Below are 17802 nucleotides of genomic sequence, written 5' to 3'. Positions count from 1 at the left end.
GGCAGGCTTGGGCTAGCTGCTCCTCTGTCTCCATGTGCCTCAGAGTGGGGGCTCCACTGTGGAGCTTCCGTGCTCAGGCACGAGGAAACAGGAGAGCAGCTAGCCCGGGGCTGCCTGCTCCCCTGTCTTGAGGCACCCTGTGCCCCAGCCAGCTGGGCAGTGGTTGGCTGAGGCACAAGGTGCCTCAGCACAGGCTCCATAGCATGCAGAGACAAGACAGCAGGCAGCCCTTGGCTGCCTACTGCCTCATCTCTGTTTGTCCCAGCGCCCACCACTTTGGTGTGGTTTGCATTGCTTTTTTCCAGGGGTTTGTTTTTTCTTTTCTTTTTGCTACCAGGAAATTCTGGTAACAAATTTTGCCACAACACTGCAAATTAGCAGTGCTGGGCACTGATTAAGGTGCAACTCATGCAGTTTGTGGTGCTGCAAAGAGATTTGCAGCACCACAAATAACACATGCCTACACATCTGGATTCAGCCTAGTGGAGTACATAAGGGACCCTGCCCCTGCCCCCTGGCTTGGTGACTGGTGCCTCCTGGGCTCCCCCACGGTCAATCACCAAGCTGGGGGAGCGTGGGGGAGGAGGGGATTCCCTTATGCACTTGGTGGCGGTCCCAGAAGTAGACTGGAAGTACTTCTAGTCCACTTCATAGTTTCATAGACACTTCTGAGTCTACCACCCAGCACACTGGGAACCCCCCTTCCCCGCACTTCTGTGGGACACTCCATCTGCCCCAATGTCTCAGCATTCACAAGCCACACCTGGTACATCGAGGTATGTAGAACATTTTTTTTCAAGTGGTGTCTATGGCCAATTCGCTGATTCTCTGAATCAGCATTGAATCTTCAGGGTCAGATTTGGCCGAATTGAAATCAGGACAGTGATCCGAATCAACGAATTGAATCACACTGCCTCCTGATTCCAGCCGAATCCAAATCAAATATGGCCCATTTCACACACCCCTCCTGCCTATTAGCTGTCTTATTAAATATCTGTGTACAACCAGGTAACTGAAAGCTACCTATACGATACATTTTTTTCCACAGTCACTGACTTTATCTAGGTTATATGAATTCATGTAAATTATTCTGAAATTCCATATTCTGAAGTACAGATTTTATTATCTAATTCAAATTATTCTCGAAGTGTGTTGTCAATGAAAAGTTTAAAATATGTACAATTTAAGCATTTATTTTAGTTAGGAAGCTTAATCTTTTTGTGAAAAGAAACCACAGAATGACAAACACCATAACTAAAAATAACTTTTAGGAAAGCACAACAAAAGAGAATTAGCACCACACAACACTTAGTCCTTCGTACATAATATTTAAAAAAATGCCACTTGCCTTTGCTTCCTTTGATGCTATCTGTAAGTGGTTCATAGGTAACACCACACTCCGCTGTGACACTGATGTCATCTATAGCAACAGTGGCATTCTTTGACAGAACTATAGCTTGTAAAATGATCTGTAATGATAAAGAAATGAATAATCTTATTAAAGATGGCATTATAAAAGGAAATACAGTTCTTTTATAATTTACTAGGTCCATATGGGAGGTAAAATACCACCTACAACTATTCCCGTTCCAAAGAATACAATTAGCCAACAAAACATATGGTTGATATTTGAACATTAAGACTCAAGTTAGAAATTTACAACTCAACTCTCAAAGTCATAACTACCTTTACAGAAAGTTATGTAACCGAAATAACCTTGTTTCAATGAAAAGTGATAACATTCATCACTACCTGAATGTACAGTCTTCCTGGAGGAACTATCAAGAGTTATATGCCTTTTTAAATGAGCTATTCAGGGTAACCAACTGTGGTGGTTTACAACTCTAATTGAGACATGAATTCATTTATACCATGGGCTGCTGAAGCCAACAAGACATTTCCATATAAAAAATATATACAGTGCAATGTGTGTGTGCTGAGTTGTATTTTAAGCGCATATTGCCCCAAACTCCCTGCCAGCTAGCAAATAAAAAAGCTGTATTTTATAGCTGAAGTCACTGAAGGGCTCTATTGCTTTACTGAAATACAGCATTCTGATTAATGTGTAGATGTGAAACATGACTTCTTAAAATAATGCAAGGGAATCATTTTTTCTTGACAATAAAAAAAATTATGGGGGCATGCCACTGACGCTATACATGCTTGTACAGTTATGCAGCTAGGACTTGCCTTTGGGGCACTTATCAGAGCACCCAGATCACTTCCACACTCCTTGCCTGCTCTAAAATACAGTTAGTTTCCAAGGGCAAGCGAGGAAGAAAAATAGAGGTATAGAGATCCATTGGATACATAGGACAGATCTGCATTGGGGAAAGTGATAAGCAGTTTAGAGCTCCATGGTACATGTCTGTAACACAAGAAGGCATCTGCATGAGGGAGTATTTTTCATACGGCTAGACACATGGCTGCTTAACACTAGCAGAAGACACAAAGGTCTGATTCTATATCTTATAAAAGGAAAACGGGTAAAAATATGCCCCATGTGGGAACAGTTTCAGCAGTAAAGCAAGCTTCAATATGTGCATCAAAAGGGAGACTCCTTTGACTCCAGAACTGAGTACCACAGGTTAATCTCAGGGCTCAAAGGGCTGTCAACATGCCCCTTTACTCTGACCTGTGGGAGTAATCCATATGCTCCAGTTTTTAACAAAAAGCTACTATTCCTGTAGAGGAGGGTACTCTGCTCAGCACTTCTTAAGGACTCCTCAGTTTCTGCATAGATTTGGTATTCAGCTTTCAGGAAGCAGCAGTGAAGGAAAAACATGGGTTTTACCTCAGGATTTGATGGTGTGAGGCAACTTATTAGAGAACTTTTAATGATGACATTGATCCCAGACATACACGTGTAAAAGTAAAGTTACCTTCTGTAACTGATCATTTGTTTGTCATAGGACACGTCTACACATGACACTGTGGTGCGGTAGTGATGCACTGTGATGACTTCGCACCCGCAGTTGTCTATACATAACCAGAAGTTACCATAGTGGTGCGCTCCCCCGCTATAGTGTGCTGGTATGACAGAGCAGCTTCTAAAATTAACCATGCACAGCGCATATGGCACACAATGCAGTAACCAAACTGCCATAGGGCAAGGTGTAGACGCACTCATAATGCATGACTTTTGGTGCCATAGTATACTCTCTGTATTGGGCATGGCATTTCAGGAAGAGTTGGGTGTTGTAGGTCAATGCAGTGGGTGAATCAAAACATTTAGGGATATCAACTATAAATGAATTAGGTCAGGTATGCATATGGGCTACCTATAGTTCTGTTCCATGATTTATTTTGATTTGAACAAAATATTTAATTTATCAATTTCAACTAAATTTAGAAACAGGACTTGTCCCCTAGAGTTTCTGTTTGAAACAATTACTACCTTTTCCAAAGTCTAACTACAGGAAATTATGCCTAGTATTTTAGCAATAGCTTTCTAGGTAATATAGAGCCAGAACAATACCAGAAATGTTGAGGTAATTAATTTTTATATAACTAAGGAAAATTACTTAAACAGTGCAGATATGTGTAACGTATCGTTGCTAACTTGAAAACGTCTAATGCCATTGCTTCTATTCTTATGCTGTTGATCAACTAAAAAACATATCTTGTACCACTAATGCTGTTACAAAGCATCCATCACAACAGAAATTGGTTTCATTATATTCCTCAACTCTAGTAAGGGTTTTCATCACGCATCCCCTGAAAAGAATACTATGCAGGAAACATAAAATATGATCAATATTAAAGTTCCTCATACTGGATTACATGTAATCTATATGGCTATGACTAATTTGCAGAATCAATATTGAGGCTGAAGGTGAGCACGGGTGGAGCATTAATATTGTATTATCCTAGTGGTCTAGCATGAGTTACTTCTGAGAAGAACAGAAAGCATGTGGTAAACCAGGTTTTCAAACTATATTTTGTGGGTACAGGTGTCCATTTCTTAATTACACAGTGCTGATTTCTCCTTTTTTCCCCAACTGCTAAATAGGATCAAAACAAAGCTAAATATGCAAACACTTTCCTAACAGAGGTCTTCGAAGGTATGTTTAACAAAGCACCTACAGTAGATGTACAGGTACTCAAGCTAGTATTAAATAAGCTAGTTCAGGTACTGGGTGTGTTAAAATTGTGCCCAGGCCACAGTAATTGAACCTTAAATTAGTCCATTCCTTGTGTAACACTGCTATGGCTATAGTGTACCCTGTGCCCAAACCAAACACTCAGGTCTGACTACACACAAATGCTGAAGTATCCATAGAGATATTATGCAACTATAATTGGGGTGAGAAATTGCTGAGGCAGCCACGAAGTGGCTGAAAGCTGCTCTGCCACTGACTAAATGCAATATCCCTGTGTTGATGCCTTTACAAAAAAGCTTCAGACCCCCTGCTGTGATCTATAATTAGACAACTTTGATTATTAAGGTGACATGCAAAATGTAAAAATAAAAAAAGAGGTAACTATTTAATGCTATCTAGTAGCGCAACTCTAAATTTAGTTCAATGCTGTTATGGGATAATGTGAAAGTTATAAATTGGGCCCTGTGGTTGATTAATTATGCCTTGTGATCAGGGCTGTGATTGTAACGGAATGAATAAGGGTCTACACTCACACTCCATCTAGCTAACAACATCAGCCCCTCATTTTTAGTCTAACACTCATCTTTAGTGCATATTTTTTAATATACTGAACATCTGCTACTTGCTTCTCATTATAAATATGTGCTTCTAATGCTTGGGCTAAAGAAACACTGGCTTAGTTCCTTAGTAACCACTTCTATTGAAAAAGCTGAATGGAATTCTAATGCTGGTACCTTTCTTTAATTTCTTATCATGAAAATGCCATAATTATAAAAACAAATTAAAGTACTTTTACACAAAATAAAGGTAATTTCTGATGCAGTTACCTGGAAAGGAGTTGGCATTTCTTCAGATGCACTTCCTATAAGAATAGTTGCCTTTGTCCATTGCATCGTGGACAGTCCTGATATCACACTTAGGTTTTGAATCTCCCCATCAAGAACAGTTCTCTTGAAGACAGAGAGCTGGGAATCCTGAGACAACTGATACCAAAATCTCATCTGTTGAAATAAATGTTTATGAACATAGTGATCAATTTGGGAAGCTACAGTAATGTTGATATAGACCTTTTTCATTTCAGTATAAAATAGCTTTACAAGCAGCACAGCATTCTGTGATGTGTATGCCCACTGGTCTAAACAGAACAGATATAAGTGACCCAATATGTAGAAGCCCCAAAGAGAGTAATATATCAAACAACACTTGTACTACTATAAATACACAACTTCAATTAAAAAAATGTATTTCTCTCATGACCTACATCAATCTATTGATACAGGTGGATGACTTCTCTTATCTCCATGGGAGCTCTAACCAGGACTTAAGAACTTCAAATAAATATTATTTTGTTTGAAAATATTCTACTCTGAGCTGCCTTTTTCAGATGACTGTCCTGAGAAAAGGATGGAGATGCTTCTAAGAAGATGAATGGGGTCAGTGAAGTCAGAGTAAAAAGAAATACCAGGACAGATATCAAGTCAGGGTGAAATATGTGAAAAGATGGATTAAGCAAAAATGAGGAAACTCAGAAATGCATAAAACACAGTAAAATACTGCATACATTTCCCATCTCAATTTGATCTTTGCTTTTCATGATCATTTAAATCCTTAGGAAAACAGAAAGGTATGGGGTGGATCTTTTTATTTTTTTAATCTAATTATGTTAATTTAAAAATATTCTGGTGGCCTCCTGAAATAAAAGGCAAGAACCAGGGCTTAGGAAGAGATAACACTAGAGTTGAATCATCTGGAATAAGTGGCCAGGAGACTGGAAACAATAGGAAGTCAGAAAATAGAGTCCTGAAAAAAGCTATACAAGGCAGAAATTTTTGAGTAAACCTAATTCCACTGTTTTCTTAGGTAGCACTTAGCAGCAGTAGTGAAAAATATTGACCACCAGACTCAGATAAGAGTGCTAATATTTAGGAAATTACATTTTGTTCCTTTTTTCTCATAGGATCTTCTCATTTTTTTTAGGTAATGAAAGGGCAAAACATTCTAAATGCAGAATCTGCCTTTCCCTGCAAACTTGACACATGATAATCTCTGAATGCAAATGAAGGTATACCCAGCTGGTAATTAGGACTGGCCTTTAAGACATTTGTCTTCTATTTTTTTTACCTACTGACGTAGCCTCATATTACAAAATGCCAACTATTTCCACATAAATTACAGACATTGAAACGAACAGTCCTAAAGAACTCAACCCTGGTTAACTACTAAATAGCATTATTGCATCCTTGTGCTAGAGGGTGCTGACGAGCCTGCTAGCAACATTTTATTTAATACGTATGGAAGAAAAAAAATTAATTCTTCTGAGGAACAAGATCCCCAAACAATAGAAAACTCATGGTTTTCCTAGACCAATAAAAAACAGGGAAGTTGGAGCATCAATTTGGTAACAGCTGTGTATGTCAGTAGCAGACACAGGACCAGAAAGATAAAAGTGATCTGATAGTGAGAGAAAGGGTGAGCAGCACTGGGATAAATCCAATTCCTTCTCAGCACAGTACTCTCTGGGAATGCAGACCGGAAAGAAGAAGTTTCCTTATGCTTGTTCTTCCAATGATTCCAATGATTCAGGAACAAGAGTTGGTAAATAAACAGAACTGCACCAAAGAAATACGTAGCTCTTGTAACAATTTCTCTTGATCCCAAAGTCTGGAAAATCCCTAAATACTGCCTGATCATTCAGGCCAAGAGCCAAAAATAAATTTAAAAAACACTAAATTCTTAAACCTGCTGATTCTCTTTTCTGCTGAATGTCTGTTGTGCAATTGATAATGACTGCAATGACAGTTGCAAATGTCCTCAAAAAGGGGCTTTGGGATACCTGGCCTTTGTAATCTGACTCATAAGTTATCAGGCAACCAGGAGAGTTTGACTCCTCACTTCTTAGTATACATGAAGTGGTTATGAACTAGAGTAGTGTTGCAGGGGCAGACTGACAGTGCCTGGTCCGTCCATGGGCTGGATCCAGCTAGTGCTCCTGGGGTGCACAGTGGGCATCATCTGGCCATGTGGAGGGGGGCAGGGGATGGAGGCTGGGCCCCAACCCAGCCCCATGGGGAGAAGGGGCATGGCCCAGCCTGAGCAAGAGGGAAGTGGGCATGGCTAAACCCTGTGGAAAGAGGGGGCATGGCTAAGCCTCAACCCAGACCCACAGAAAAGGAAGGGGGCATGGCCTGGCCTAACCTGCCCTGTGGGGAAGGAAGGAGGCAATAATCTGGCCCCAATCAAGAAGTGGGGGAGGGTAGAGAGGGTGGCAGAAGGGGGGGACACAGCCCATCTTGGGATCTGGGAATTTGGCAAGGGAGTGTGGGCATATTAATGGGCCACAACTCCTCTGCCTCCATGTTTTTGACCCATGGGGAGCCCTGTAGGCCAGATGGCTCTGTGCATCACATCTGGCCCACAGGTCAGAGGCTGAGAACTCCTGAACTAGAGTGTATGATGGTCAAATAAATCCTAATTCCATAAATGGGAATGGGAATGGGAATGGAAATGGAAATGTACTCGGAGTACCCAGAACCCACAAGGAGTCTTTGCATGAGAAATGATCATTTTCCCATCTGAGGTAAACCTATAAATGCTAAATCTAGGTATAGAATTGAAAAGTCAGCTTGCAGAATTTTAAAAGCTGATTATGTATGGACCCAGAGATTAATAACCAGAAAAGCTGTCTTCACATTGATTCACTGCTTTTAGTGCAGTTTCCTAATATTAATCCATAAAATGGCCAAATCCAAAGAAACAGATTTTTGTTTAAAGCCCCCCAAAACATAAACCCTGGCATTTCCTTCACTTGTCAAGGGTCCAAGTCAAAGGTCACTGGCCAATTCTTTATCAATTTTCAAGATAAGCAGTTTCTTAAATATTGTAAGTTTTTTGTTCTTGAAAAGCACATGCTGTATCAGCCGATTTCAAAGGTTGTGCATCAAATGTTTGGTATATTATGATTTCTTTGAACAAACAAACTCTGAAGGACACAGAGAACATCAGTTAATACAGAAATGTTCCAAAGAGTGGTTTGAATGCTACAGTCTTTGAAATGTTACAGTAACGAAATTTGTTACTCAACTTAATCACATTTTTCAGACACATTATAGTTCTCCTTTTGATTTTAAAGCATGAGGATTTGTTCTCCACCCTCCTCACTACAAGAGGAATTTGTCTTCTTACTGGACCACGATTGCAACTGCAACTTTGGGAGACCTCCCCGTGAGTCATGTATAATTTAGTGATCCAGGGCAAGAAACCTGTCCTCAAAGCTGCAAAATGACAGAATGCTTGAACCCAGTGAAGCTGTTGGTTAGCTGGCAGCAACAAAAAGAAACATATGTTCCTGCTATGTGCCAACCAGCTAGTAATGCAAATTATCCTGGTCTTTCAGCTTCAAACCCACATATTTGTCCAACTCATGAATCTGTAATAATTATATGTCCCTTTATTCTCTCAGGGACACATTTAATAGCATGCAATACCACACATTCCTACTCTCAGAGCCATTAATATAAAAATTCACATTCCCCTTCCCAAAAATAGCTCACAGTGACAACATGGCTTCAAGTGAGATTTTTTTTTTTATGTTTGCATGGCTTCAATTAGATAACAAACAGCTTCTAACTCATTTCTGTTGAATTCAGGAAATTCAGGGACATGTAAAAAGTACAAGCAGAAACTAATATGTTAATACAAAAATGTTTTTATTCTTTTCAATTTTAGCTCAAGGGATGCACATACATCTTTACTGTAGGCATGTACATGTTTCAAATAGCTGTAGGCCCCTCTTATTTGGTCTAATGAGAATGGTTCACAAGTTAGATATTGGATTAATAGTCCTTTAATATTCAGCCTGCTTTATGAGACTATTGGATCAAGCTCATCTGAAAGCTACTTACCTACTATGAATACAAATCTCACAAAGGAAAATCAAACTGGCTGGGCATTTAATCAAGCTTCTCAAAACTGTTTAAATTGTCATTCATGGTTAACCATTCAACATTAGGTCCCTACTTTCAATTAAACCATGTCCTAAGCTTGTTAATATGCCATATTCAGAGTTACTAAACTAATAATATAGCAGCTATGGAGACCTCCTGGGAATCTCTCCTGTCACTCACAACATCACTGGAGGAAAGATGCTTCAGAGATGGATTATTTGAAAAATGCCAGATTGAAAGAATCATGATTTGACTTTTTATGCTCAACCTAGAATGGCAACCAGTTTTAAAACCGAATACAGGACAAAGAAGGTATCATTTCTAGATGTGTTCAGAAAATATAGCTTTCTTCTTGGAAAATCATGTTCTTGAAAAACACTTTGCCCCAAATTCAGATGAAAAGTCAAAAACATGTATTTCATCCTCAGGAAATGACTTCCAGATTTTTTTATTTCCACCCTCCCCCCCAAGAGAACTGAAACAGACATTTTTAGTTTCCTGGCTGGCTGCCTGGAAGGTTCTTGTTGATTTCACTTTAGGCCTTCAGGGAAAAGATATGAAATTGTCAATAGTCTTACAGTCTTCAGGCTGTCATTACTGGAAAGGCAAAAAACAGTCTCCTTGTTTCTCCCTGCTTAACACCTAGAATTGAGTGGAAAGCAGGAAGGCTGACAGTTGGAGAATTCAGTCTCCAGAAAGCCCACCTTGGAGCTGTCAATCTGATTTTCCAGATTGGAAAAAAAAATATCCAGCAAAAGGCATTGATTTTCTGACAGAAAATTCTCAAATTTCTCTACTCTTATTTTCCAAAGAGCAGCAATCCTCAGAGAACATTTAAATATTTCATCTTTATTCTATTTGATGCAAAGCTTTATGGAATAAAGCTATTGTTTTGGAACACCTGCAATGTTTATGGGAGGACAGGACAGGAACTATTGTATTCCCTGCATGACACTCTGCCCTATGCATGAGCGAGCGTGGACAAGCTAATATCAAAAGCACATAAAGATAATGATTTTAAGAACTGGTCATGAGCTTCCCCCTATATGTTACTAATTATTGTGCTACACCATGCAGAATAAATGTAGGAAGAAGGTGCCTGAAGTATGGATGGGGGCAAAGAAGTAGTATACTCCAGCTATTCTGCTGCCAACAGCCTCTAGGACATAGGAATAAGAACTCAGGATTGGAAGGGGCCTCACCATTCCTTGCCTTCACAGACAACCATTTATCCAAATCCTAAAAATTGCCCAAATCCTAAAAATTGTCCAGCTCCTCACAGGCATCACAGCTATGAGAACAAGCCAAAAGAAAAAAAAAAACCCCAACCTAAAAAACATACCATGTGTCATAAGTACAAAGAGGAGGTGGCAAGAGCACCATGGCTAAGTACAGTCAAAAAGCCTGAGGCTGAAGCAATTCAGTCTTTGCAGGTTTATCTAAGCTGTGTAGATTGAACCTATAAGCAAGTGAGCAGACATCCACATTTGATTTCTGAAATTGCAGCCACATGCCTACAGTGGCCCAAACCAGAAGTCAGGGGTGCTCGAGATACCACCCTGCTGGGCTGGAACAGACAGCCTTAGGCCAAAACTAGCCTGCCCACACTACCAGGGAGAGGATTCACATGCATCATTGACACATGCATCATTCATAGCATCACTGTAACCTAAATCAGCTAAGTCTGATAATACATCCATCCAGGTTTACCTTAAACCGGTCTCGGCCATTTGTGCACTGAACTTCTGTTGTGCTACAGAACTGAACTGGTCTCTGATCACTTATACCACTTTATGTGTAATTTCTATCCCTAGCCTACCAGTGCTTGACCGCTGTGATAGCAGAGAAGCATTTAGATTAAAATAAAAGGAAAAACAGCCCTAGACTGGAAAGTGGCTTGGGGTACTAGGAAGTAAATCCAGATTTGTCTCTTCTACTCCCATTCCAAGGGCAACTTAGCTGAAACAAAGATTGAAGCACAATGATCACTCCTGTCACTCCTGAAATGTAGTCAATTTACAGCAGCTCTAACAGCACTCAGCAACACCTCACAACACATTAGAACAAGAGGTGGTGGATAATGTATATAGGTGATTGCAATTAATATCAAACAAGTACCTGACACTGAGCTGGTTCACTAGACAGCCTGGTTAGGATAGGACTCCTTAGGTTGGATATAATTTGTGTTGTATTTGTCAGCAGTGAGCCACCAAAATAAATGAATGATCCTGAAAAATAAAATTACAGAAATATTTAAAACAATCTTACCGCCAATGGTGAACATTTACCTGAGATGATCAGTCATTCCTTTATTAGGTATATTGACCTGTGTTGGAACAGGCAACCCAGAGAGGCTGTGAAGTCTTCACCCCTGGTAATTCTCAAGAGCAGGTTGGATGGAAGCTTGGCTGGGTTGGTTTAGTTAGAGATGAACCTGCCTTAAACAGGGGGCTGGACTAGATGATCTTGTGAGGTCACTTCCAGCCCTACTTTCCTATGATCCCATTACCCCATTAATTTATTTTTAAGAAGTGCCCTGGAGCTAACAGAGGAAGTGTTGAAATAACCTATGTCTGTACCTATATATGTTTGCACATTATTGTTTCCACATCCCAGACTCCTACCTGGAAGGCCCAGAACAGGAGGATGGGAAGCCAGGATGGAAAGCAGGAAAAAAAAAAAACCCAAAACACAAAAAAAATGACAAGCCGGTGGCTGCAGTAGAGCTGTGCACTCTAAAAATGATATGATTGGTCATATCACCATTAAGCCTTTCCTGCCATAGTGCTAGCAAGCATTAAAAAAAAAAAAATCTACCTGTCAGGGAGCAAACATGGTGCCTCTAAAACTTAAACGCTGCTTCTGAATAGTCTGTAGCTTTGTTCCAAAGGCATTTGCCTTCCTATATCTGCCCTCCTCCAGTAGAAAAACTTTACATTTCTGTCTTTTAAACAAGTACAATTAGCTCTTCCCCCTACATTCTACTTTATCTCAGTGCCTACAGGTGCCTGAGAAAATGGAAACGTATGAGAAGATGCGCAGAGCACCTGAGAAATCAAAATACTGTAGACCTCAGCTGAGATCCCTAAAAGACACATTTTAATTGGTTTAAATGGTGTTATAAGTAGTGTTTAGAATCACAATTAAGCTCCTATTAGGTACACTGTTCAACTTATCAAATTCTCAGGGAAGCCTAGCAGTTTTTAAGCATGCTAACAATGTTGCAAACCACAGGAGCCAGTAAAATAAGCTATAATTTTCTCAGGGGGTCCACAGGCTTGACATTGTTGTCTGTGCTAGTGGGGATGAAAGCTTAATTAAAGATTTAATCTGAACTCTGGCAAACTAACTGCCTTTGGACTTCAGCTACAGCAGATGTGCTCAAGACAAAAGGTAGAGGAGGATAAACGTCTTCAAGGGTCCCTAAAGCAGCACATTTTAGCTGCCACCAGTGCTGCTCTCATTGAATACTGAAACGTTCTTTATGAAAGTCTATGCAAAGTAAGGGCTCAGTCTCACATACTGATATCATACTGATGGCTTTGCACCTTGAAAATCAGCTACTGTGCTGGCTCAGTTATGCACATTAGTGGGGTTTTTCCCCTCCCCATGGATGCACAACACAGAGCAGAGGGGTAGATTCAGCCCTAAGTGAATATTTACATATACAGATAGAGTGACAGAGCAGTCAGTTGTTTTTCCTACACAAACAAGGCAGGCTGCATATTCTATAGGTCAGGGAAGCCTCTCTCACCAGAAGGGACGCAACATTTTCACTGTACTTCATAAGATACAGCTTTATAGTTAGTTGCTAGCTGAAGCTCCACAGGAACCCTGCCAATGTTGATTGTTGAGGATGTTTTATGCAGATCCAGTGTTTCAAACTGTTCTTCTGCTGACCCACAGCCTTTCACTGTATGCTGCACTTCTATTATCTCTTGTCAGTAGATTCACTGAAATGGGAGACACCCACTCCACGTTTAATGCTGACAGGAGCTGGCATAAACCAAGGGTGAACCCTGCTGAACTGAGGGAATATTAAAAATATCAAAAGATCTCATTCCTGTTCCAGCCCCTTTACAGTGCTTATCAGTGACTGAAGTACGGTGCTTATCATAGTGACTAAAGGGGTGTTAAAAGTCTTATCTTGTGTTTGATCAGGGTAAGATCTTCCTGGTATAGGACTGTAATGGCAAAGGTCAACCATAAGGCTGCTTCTCAAGAAACTCTTCACAAACAACTGTGCAGGGGGGAGTTATCACTGTTAGGGCTGCATTGGGGACAGGACCACTTTATTGCAGAAACAATTAAAAAAAACAAAACAAAGAAAAATCAAACAAAACAAAAACCCCCAAACAAATCAGGCAGCACTTAGCACATATGGTACTCTGGCAAGGTTGCAGTAACCTGGAAACTAGAATATAGTATAGAAATACCCACACTAACTTTAAAAGAGCTTCTTCTCAGCAGGCTAAATTTGCCTGCACTGAGTTATATGCTGCCATAGCTGGACTGCTTCAAATACCCAAGTGAACTAGCTCAGGTCCACAGTATAGACATACCCATAAACAGTCCCCTCAGACCAGCCCCTGGAGGAGCCTAGGATTGGGAGGGTGAAAGAGTTACTTCACGCTACCTTAGCATCCTTCTTGAGCTGTGAGTTGTGTTGTGCCTCTTAATTCTGTGGTTAGAACAGTGTTTGAATACTGAGCAGTAAATAAGACCTAGGGCCAGTCATTATGAATAAGATGACATATTGAATAACTACTTATGAGCACCATCTAATCCTGTGACTCTAATGAGGCAGGTGGCCTGTGGAAAATAGCATGTATCATCGTGTAATTAAAGACTTATAAGGTATACACAAATAAACTTAATTAAAGGTTCACAGGCCAATTTAATCCTAGAGTTTCTTTTTTTTTTATACCACATCATTAACACTATTTCAAAGTAGATTTTGTGTATGTAGCATACATATATCTATATCTGTATGTGCATGTAATAATTCCAATGGCTGTAGAAAAAGCTTTATTCAAAATGGACCTCTGAGCATACCCTGAAGTTGGTCCTGTTTTAAATTAATTTGATCTCCTCAGGAACTACATAATAAATATCTCTTAATAAAAATACAACATGAACTTCTAACACTGTAAGGTTATCATATTGGACATTTTCAGTAGCATACACTATATTGTACTTGCATTTTACTTCCGCAAATATTTATAACATGCACTCTTTGCTAAAATCAACTTTCCCAGTTGAACACACTATACAACAGTAATGAGACCAAGATAGCTACAGGCTCATAAGAAATAGCAGTTCAAGTGATTTTGCCCATGCTCTGTCCCAAGAAAAAGTAATTAATTTGTCTATGCTATATAAACAAGAGAATTGCTTAAATTACTTATTTTGGACTAAATCCTAGCTTCATTGGAAACAATGCCTGAGTAATAACTAAGAATGGGCTCTTTATGAATGTGTGAGACAGTGGTGCTTATCGTATACAGAGGAGGTGTTGGCGGTCTCAGTCCACTGGGCAGGAATTCAAAAACTAAAATCAACATTACAGCTAGCATTGATTAGCACTTCTTTGGTTGTTCCAAAGAAAAACCATTGGATATATAGACATAGAAACAAAACTGCAGTGACTCCTCTGAGGTCCAGTACAGGTATAAACAGGCAAAGCATATACATTGGCTTTGTTGTCAATCTGGCATCCTTCACAAGTATTAAGATGCAACCTTAGGACAAGAAAAAAAAATACAAAAAAATTCCCTCACCATGTGCATCATTAGTTGTATGGTCTCTGTTAGGAAGACTCACATTGCTGGAAGTCTGTCCTTTTACTCTGTTCCATTCCATATCCTCTGTGCTTAATGGCTTCCATCCACAGAAATCAGACTCAAAGTCACAAAGTGTATAATTTACTATTGAGAAAATATGAAGAATAAGATTATTGACTAAAAGGTTATAGAATAATTATATGCCAATCTTTTATTCTCTTTAGGTGAAAACCAATTTGCTTACTCTTCAGGTATAAACCTATTTAAAAAGAAACGTAATGGTCTTTTTCATTGGAATCTAAATCACTTTCCTTTGGGGGAAAATAACCAATGCTCTAAAACGTAGAAAGAATTTAAGCAATCTCTTGCTCTGTCAGATATACACAGAACTGCAAGATGAGAAGACTGTATTAACCAAGTCCATAACTAAAGTTTAAACTAAAAGGCTGCCTGTGTATAGACAACACAATTACAAATGTATACAAATGCTTTTTGGAATTACTGAGGGAAGCTTTTTGCAACAAGAGACATTATTAAGAACATCAGATAAAAGTTTTTTAAAAATATGGATTTACTGAAAGTCAGTTGGACTTAGGCTCCTATTTGCTTAGGTTATTTTTGAAAAGGGGACTATTGCTCCTAAATTTTGAGGTGCTGTTGAAAGTTTTACTTGCAGCATACTCAGCGATTAAACTCTAATTAAATTTGCTGAATTGCTTTAACCAATATAGGCTGTGTAACAAACAATGCTGTACTTCATCAGTTCTCTGTCACAAGCTGAAGAAAACATTTTCTCTGGAATTATAGTGCAATTAAGTCTTTTCATAGCATAATCAGTAATCAAACAAAGACCAACCTGGAAAAGTACTGAATCTTTTGAAATCCTCAAGGTCACTTATTGCAGTTGTGAAAACTACTGTAGGGATTATACGTAGTTGCAGCAAAGACTCTTGACGCATTCAATGTATCATGCAAATGTCATTCTGGGTATTACTGTAAATTTTCCAATTTATAATTACAAAATAGAACATTGCTCTACTCAGACACAAAGGCACTAGGATTCCTCCTAGTATACACGCAGAGGCTCTGCCAGCTACTGCCGAGCTTCACATTAAGAAATAAATCACCAAGGTATGTGCAGACATTTGCTGCACCTGATCTACAATCACGTGGCCTTATGTCACATGATCATAGATTAGTAGTGGCTTATGCACATGTTTGCCAGTGCTGGGAGCCATGCTGGGAACCTGATCTAGGTAAATCAGGGTGGAGAGAGGGGGCGGGAGGCATTGGCAGGGAGTCAGTCCGCATTGGGGTTTGGCAGATGCTAGGTTTTGGGGAGTAGGAAAAGTACAGCCCCAAGGCTGGGGTGAGCACCAGGTCTTTCACAGTCCTGGGTCTGTGTTCTGAATGTGTACAAACTTTTGGCATATCAGACTAATTTGCTCCTCAGTGAACTAATTTGATTGTTCACCATTTTTTTGCCCTATTTAACCTCCCTGAACATCTGCACAAACTGCCACTTAAATCGATTTAACCTTACTTAGATTGACCTAAATGTAACATCTGCATGTACCCCAAGATCACTCCTATTTAACTGGATCTACAATGTGTATTTTAATGCAATATACTAGTGCCCACATCGGACAGTATCATATATTAGTTAAATGAGATGCTTATAATCTTAAATGTATCTAATTAAAGAATACTTAGGCTTTCAGCAGGATAACTTGTTAATTAAAGTTCAGTTGTTAATACATTAAGGTAGAGAGCATATAAATTGCTACACAGCTTAAACTGTCTTGCTGTATGCTAATTTAATACATAGACCTTTAGGCATCATGCTTGTTTAGCAGTCATTTCATGTAGGCAAAATGAAATCAAAGAATGCCTAATTCGATATTCTTACTCAAAGAAATGCCTAATTTCATCTAGCCCCCCAGACCTTGTCAAAAGTCTTCTACATAAACTATAATAATAAAAAACACCTCCCCTAACAACTGAATCTGCAAAAGTATTATTTATATGGTATTAATGGTTTAGATATTTTAAGCATTAGTCAGAAGTTTTCTTCAACCTTTTAGGCTGCTCTTTCTAAGAAGGACAATCCTACCAAAACCTTATCTCAGTATGTGGGTTGTCTACACTTCTTAGATTTTAAACATAAATATAAATGTCCCTTTTTAAGGAGTACTTAGGAAATCAGGATAGTGTTAATTATGAATAAGTGTTTTCCAAAATGGCCAAGAAAGAACCTCATGCGTCATTCCAGATTTCATAGTTTCCGTTCTTCTTCAATATGTATTTAAAAGCATAGGGAAGATTAATATGAGGACATCGGTCAGAAATGTCCCTTATGCACTAACGACCCTAGATATCCAGGGGTGGATCCAGGGGGTGCCGTGGTGCAGCCACACCCCACTTTGGCTGTACGCCACTTAAGCCATGAGCTCTCTGAGCTCATTGGTGTTTCAGTGTAGCTCCTTCTTGGAACTCTACATATCTCATGAGCTCTCTGAACTCATCAGCTGGTCAGTGCCCAGACTTTCTAACTTCAAGAAGTTCTGGAACCCATGGAGCTCATCTACCTTGTTCTGAAATCATCCAGTATCTGCTAACTTTTGGAATGAAAATTTCTACTCTCTCAGGTTCCTGGGTGTATAACAGAGGATGAGGGGTAGGATTTTCAAGACTAATAAATCTATTTTAATTTGGTCTGCTGGATAGGAAAGTGATGACTTAAATTTGTTAGCTTTTGTATCGATGTGCAATTGCAATGTAATCTCGCCAGCACTGAAAACCAGGATAAACATTTTTTATAAAGAACCTTTGCTTAGGAACAATGCAAAGCCTCTATACCTAGCTTCTGCTCACCTCTGGTTGTCAAGCAAAGAAAAATATTGTGGCCAGTAAAAACTACCCAATGGCAATGGAGCATAAATTATTTATTTTAATTTTATCCTTATGACCATA

General features: G+C 39.3%; 1 protein-coding gene across 1 annotated transcript in view; it reads right to left on the bottom strand.

The window, feature by feature from the left end:
* MALRD1 (MAM and LDL receptor class A domain containing 1) overlaps positions 1–17802 on the bottom strand; it is a 500931-nt gene that overhangs the window by 420772 nt on the left and 62357 nt on the right. Inside the window, exons 9-12 of the mRNA XM_090049813.1 lie at positions 14827–14973; positions 11165–11274; positions 4931–5104; positions 1349–1469 (exon numbers count right to left, since the gene is read on the bottom strand). Of these exons, the coding sequence (XP_089905939.1) occupies positions 1349–1469; positions 4931–5104; positions 11165–11274; positions 14827–14973 (552 nt within the window). The remainder of the gene's footprint in view (positions 1–1348; positions 1470–4930; positions 5105–11164; positions 11275–14826; positions 14974–17802) is intronic.

Source organism: Crocodylus siamensis, chromosome 5 (genome assembly GCF_052110815.1).
Source record: "Crocodylus siamensis isolate JL-2025a chromosome 5, ASM5211081v1, whole genome shotgun sequence".
NCBI lineage: Eukaryota > Metazoa > Chordata > Crocodylia > Crocodylidae > Crocodylus > Crocodylus siamensis.
Note: the sequence above shows the minus strand (reverse complement) of the source record. Positions and strands in the feature narration are given on the sequence as shown.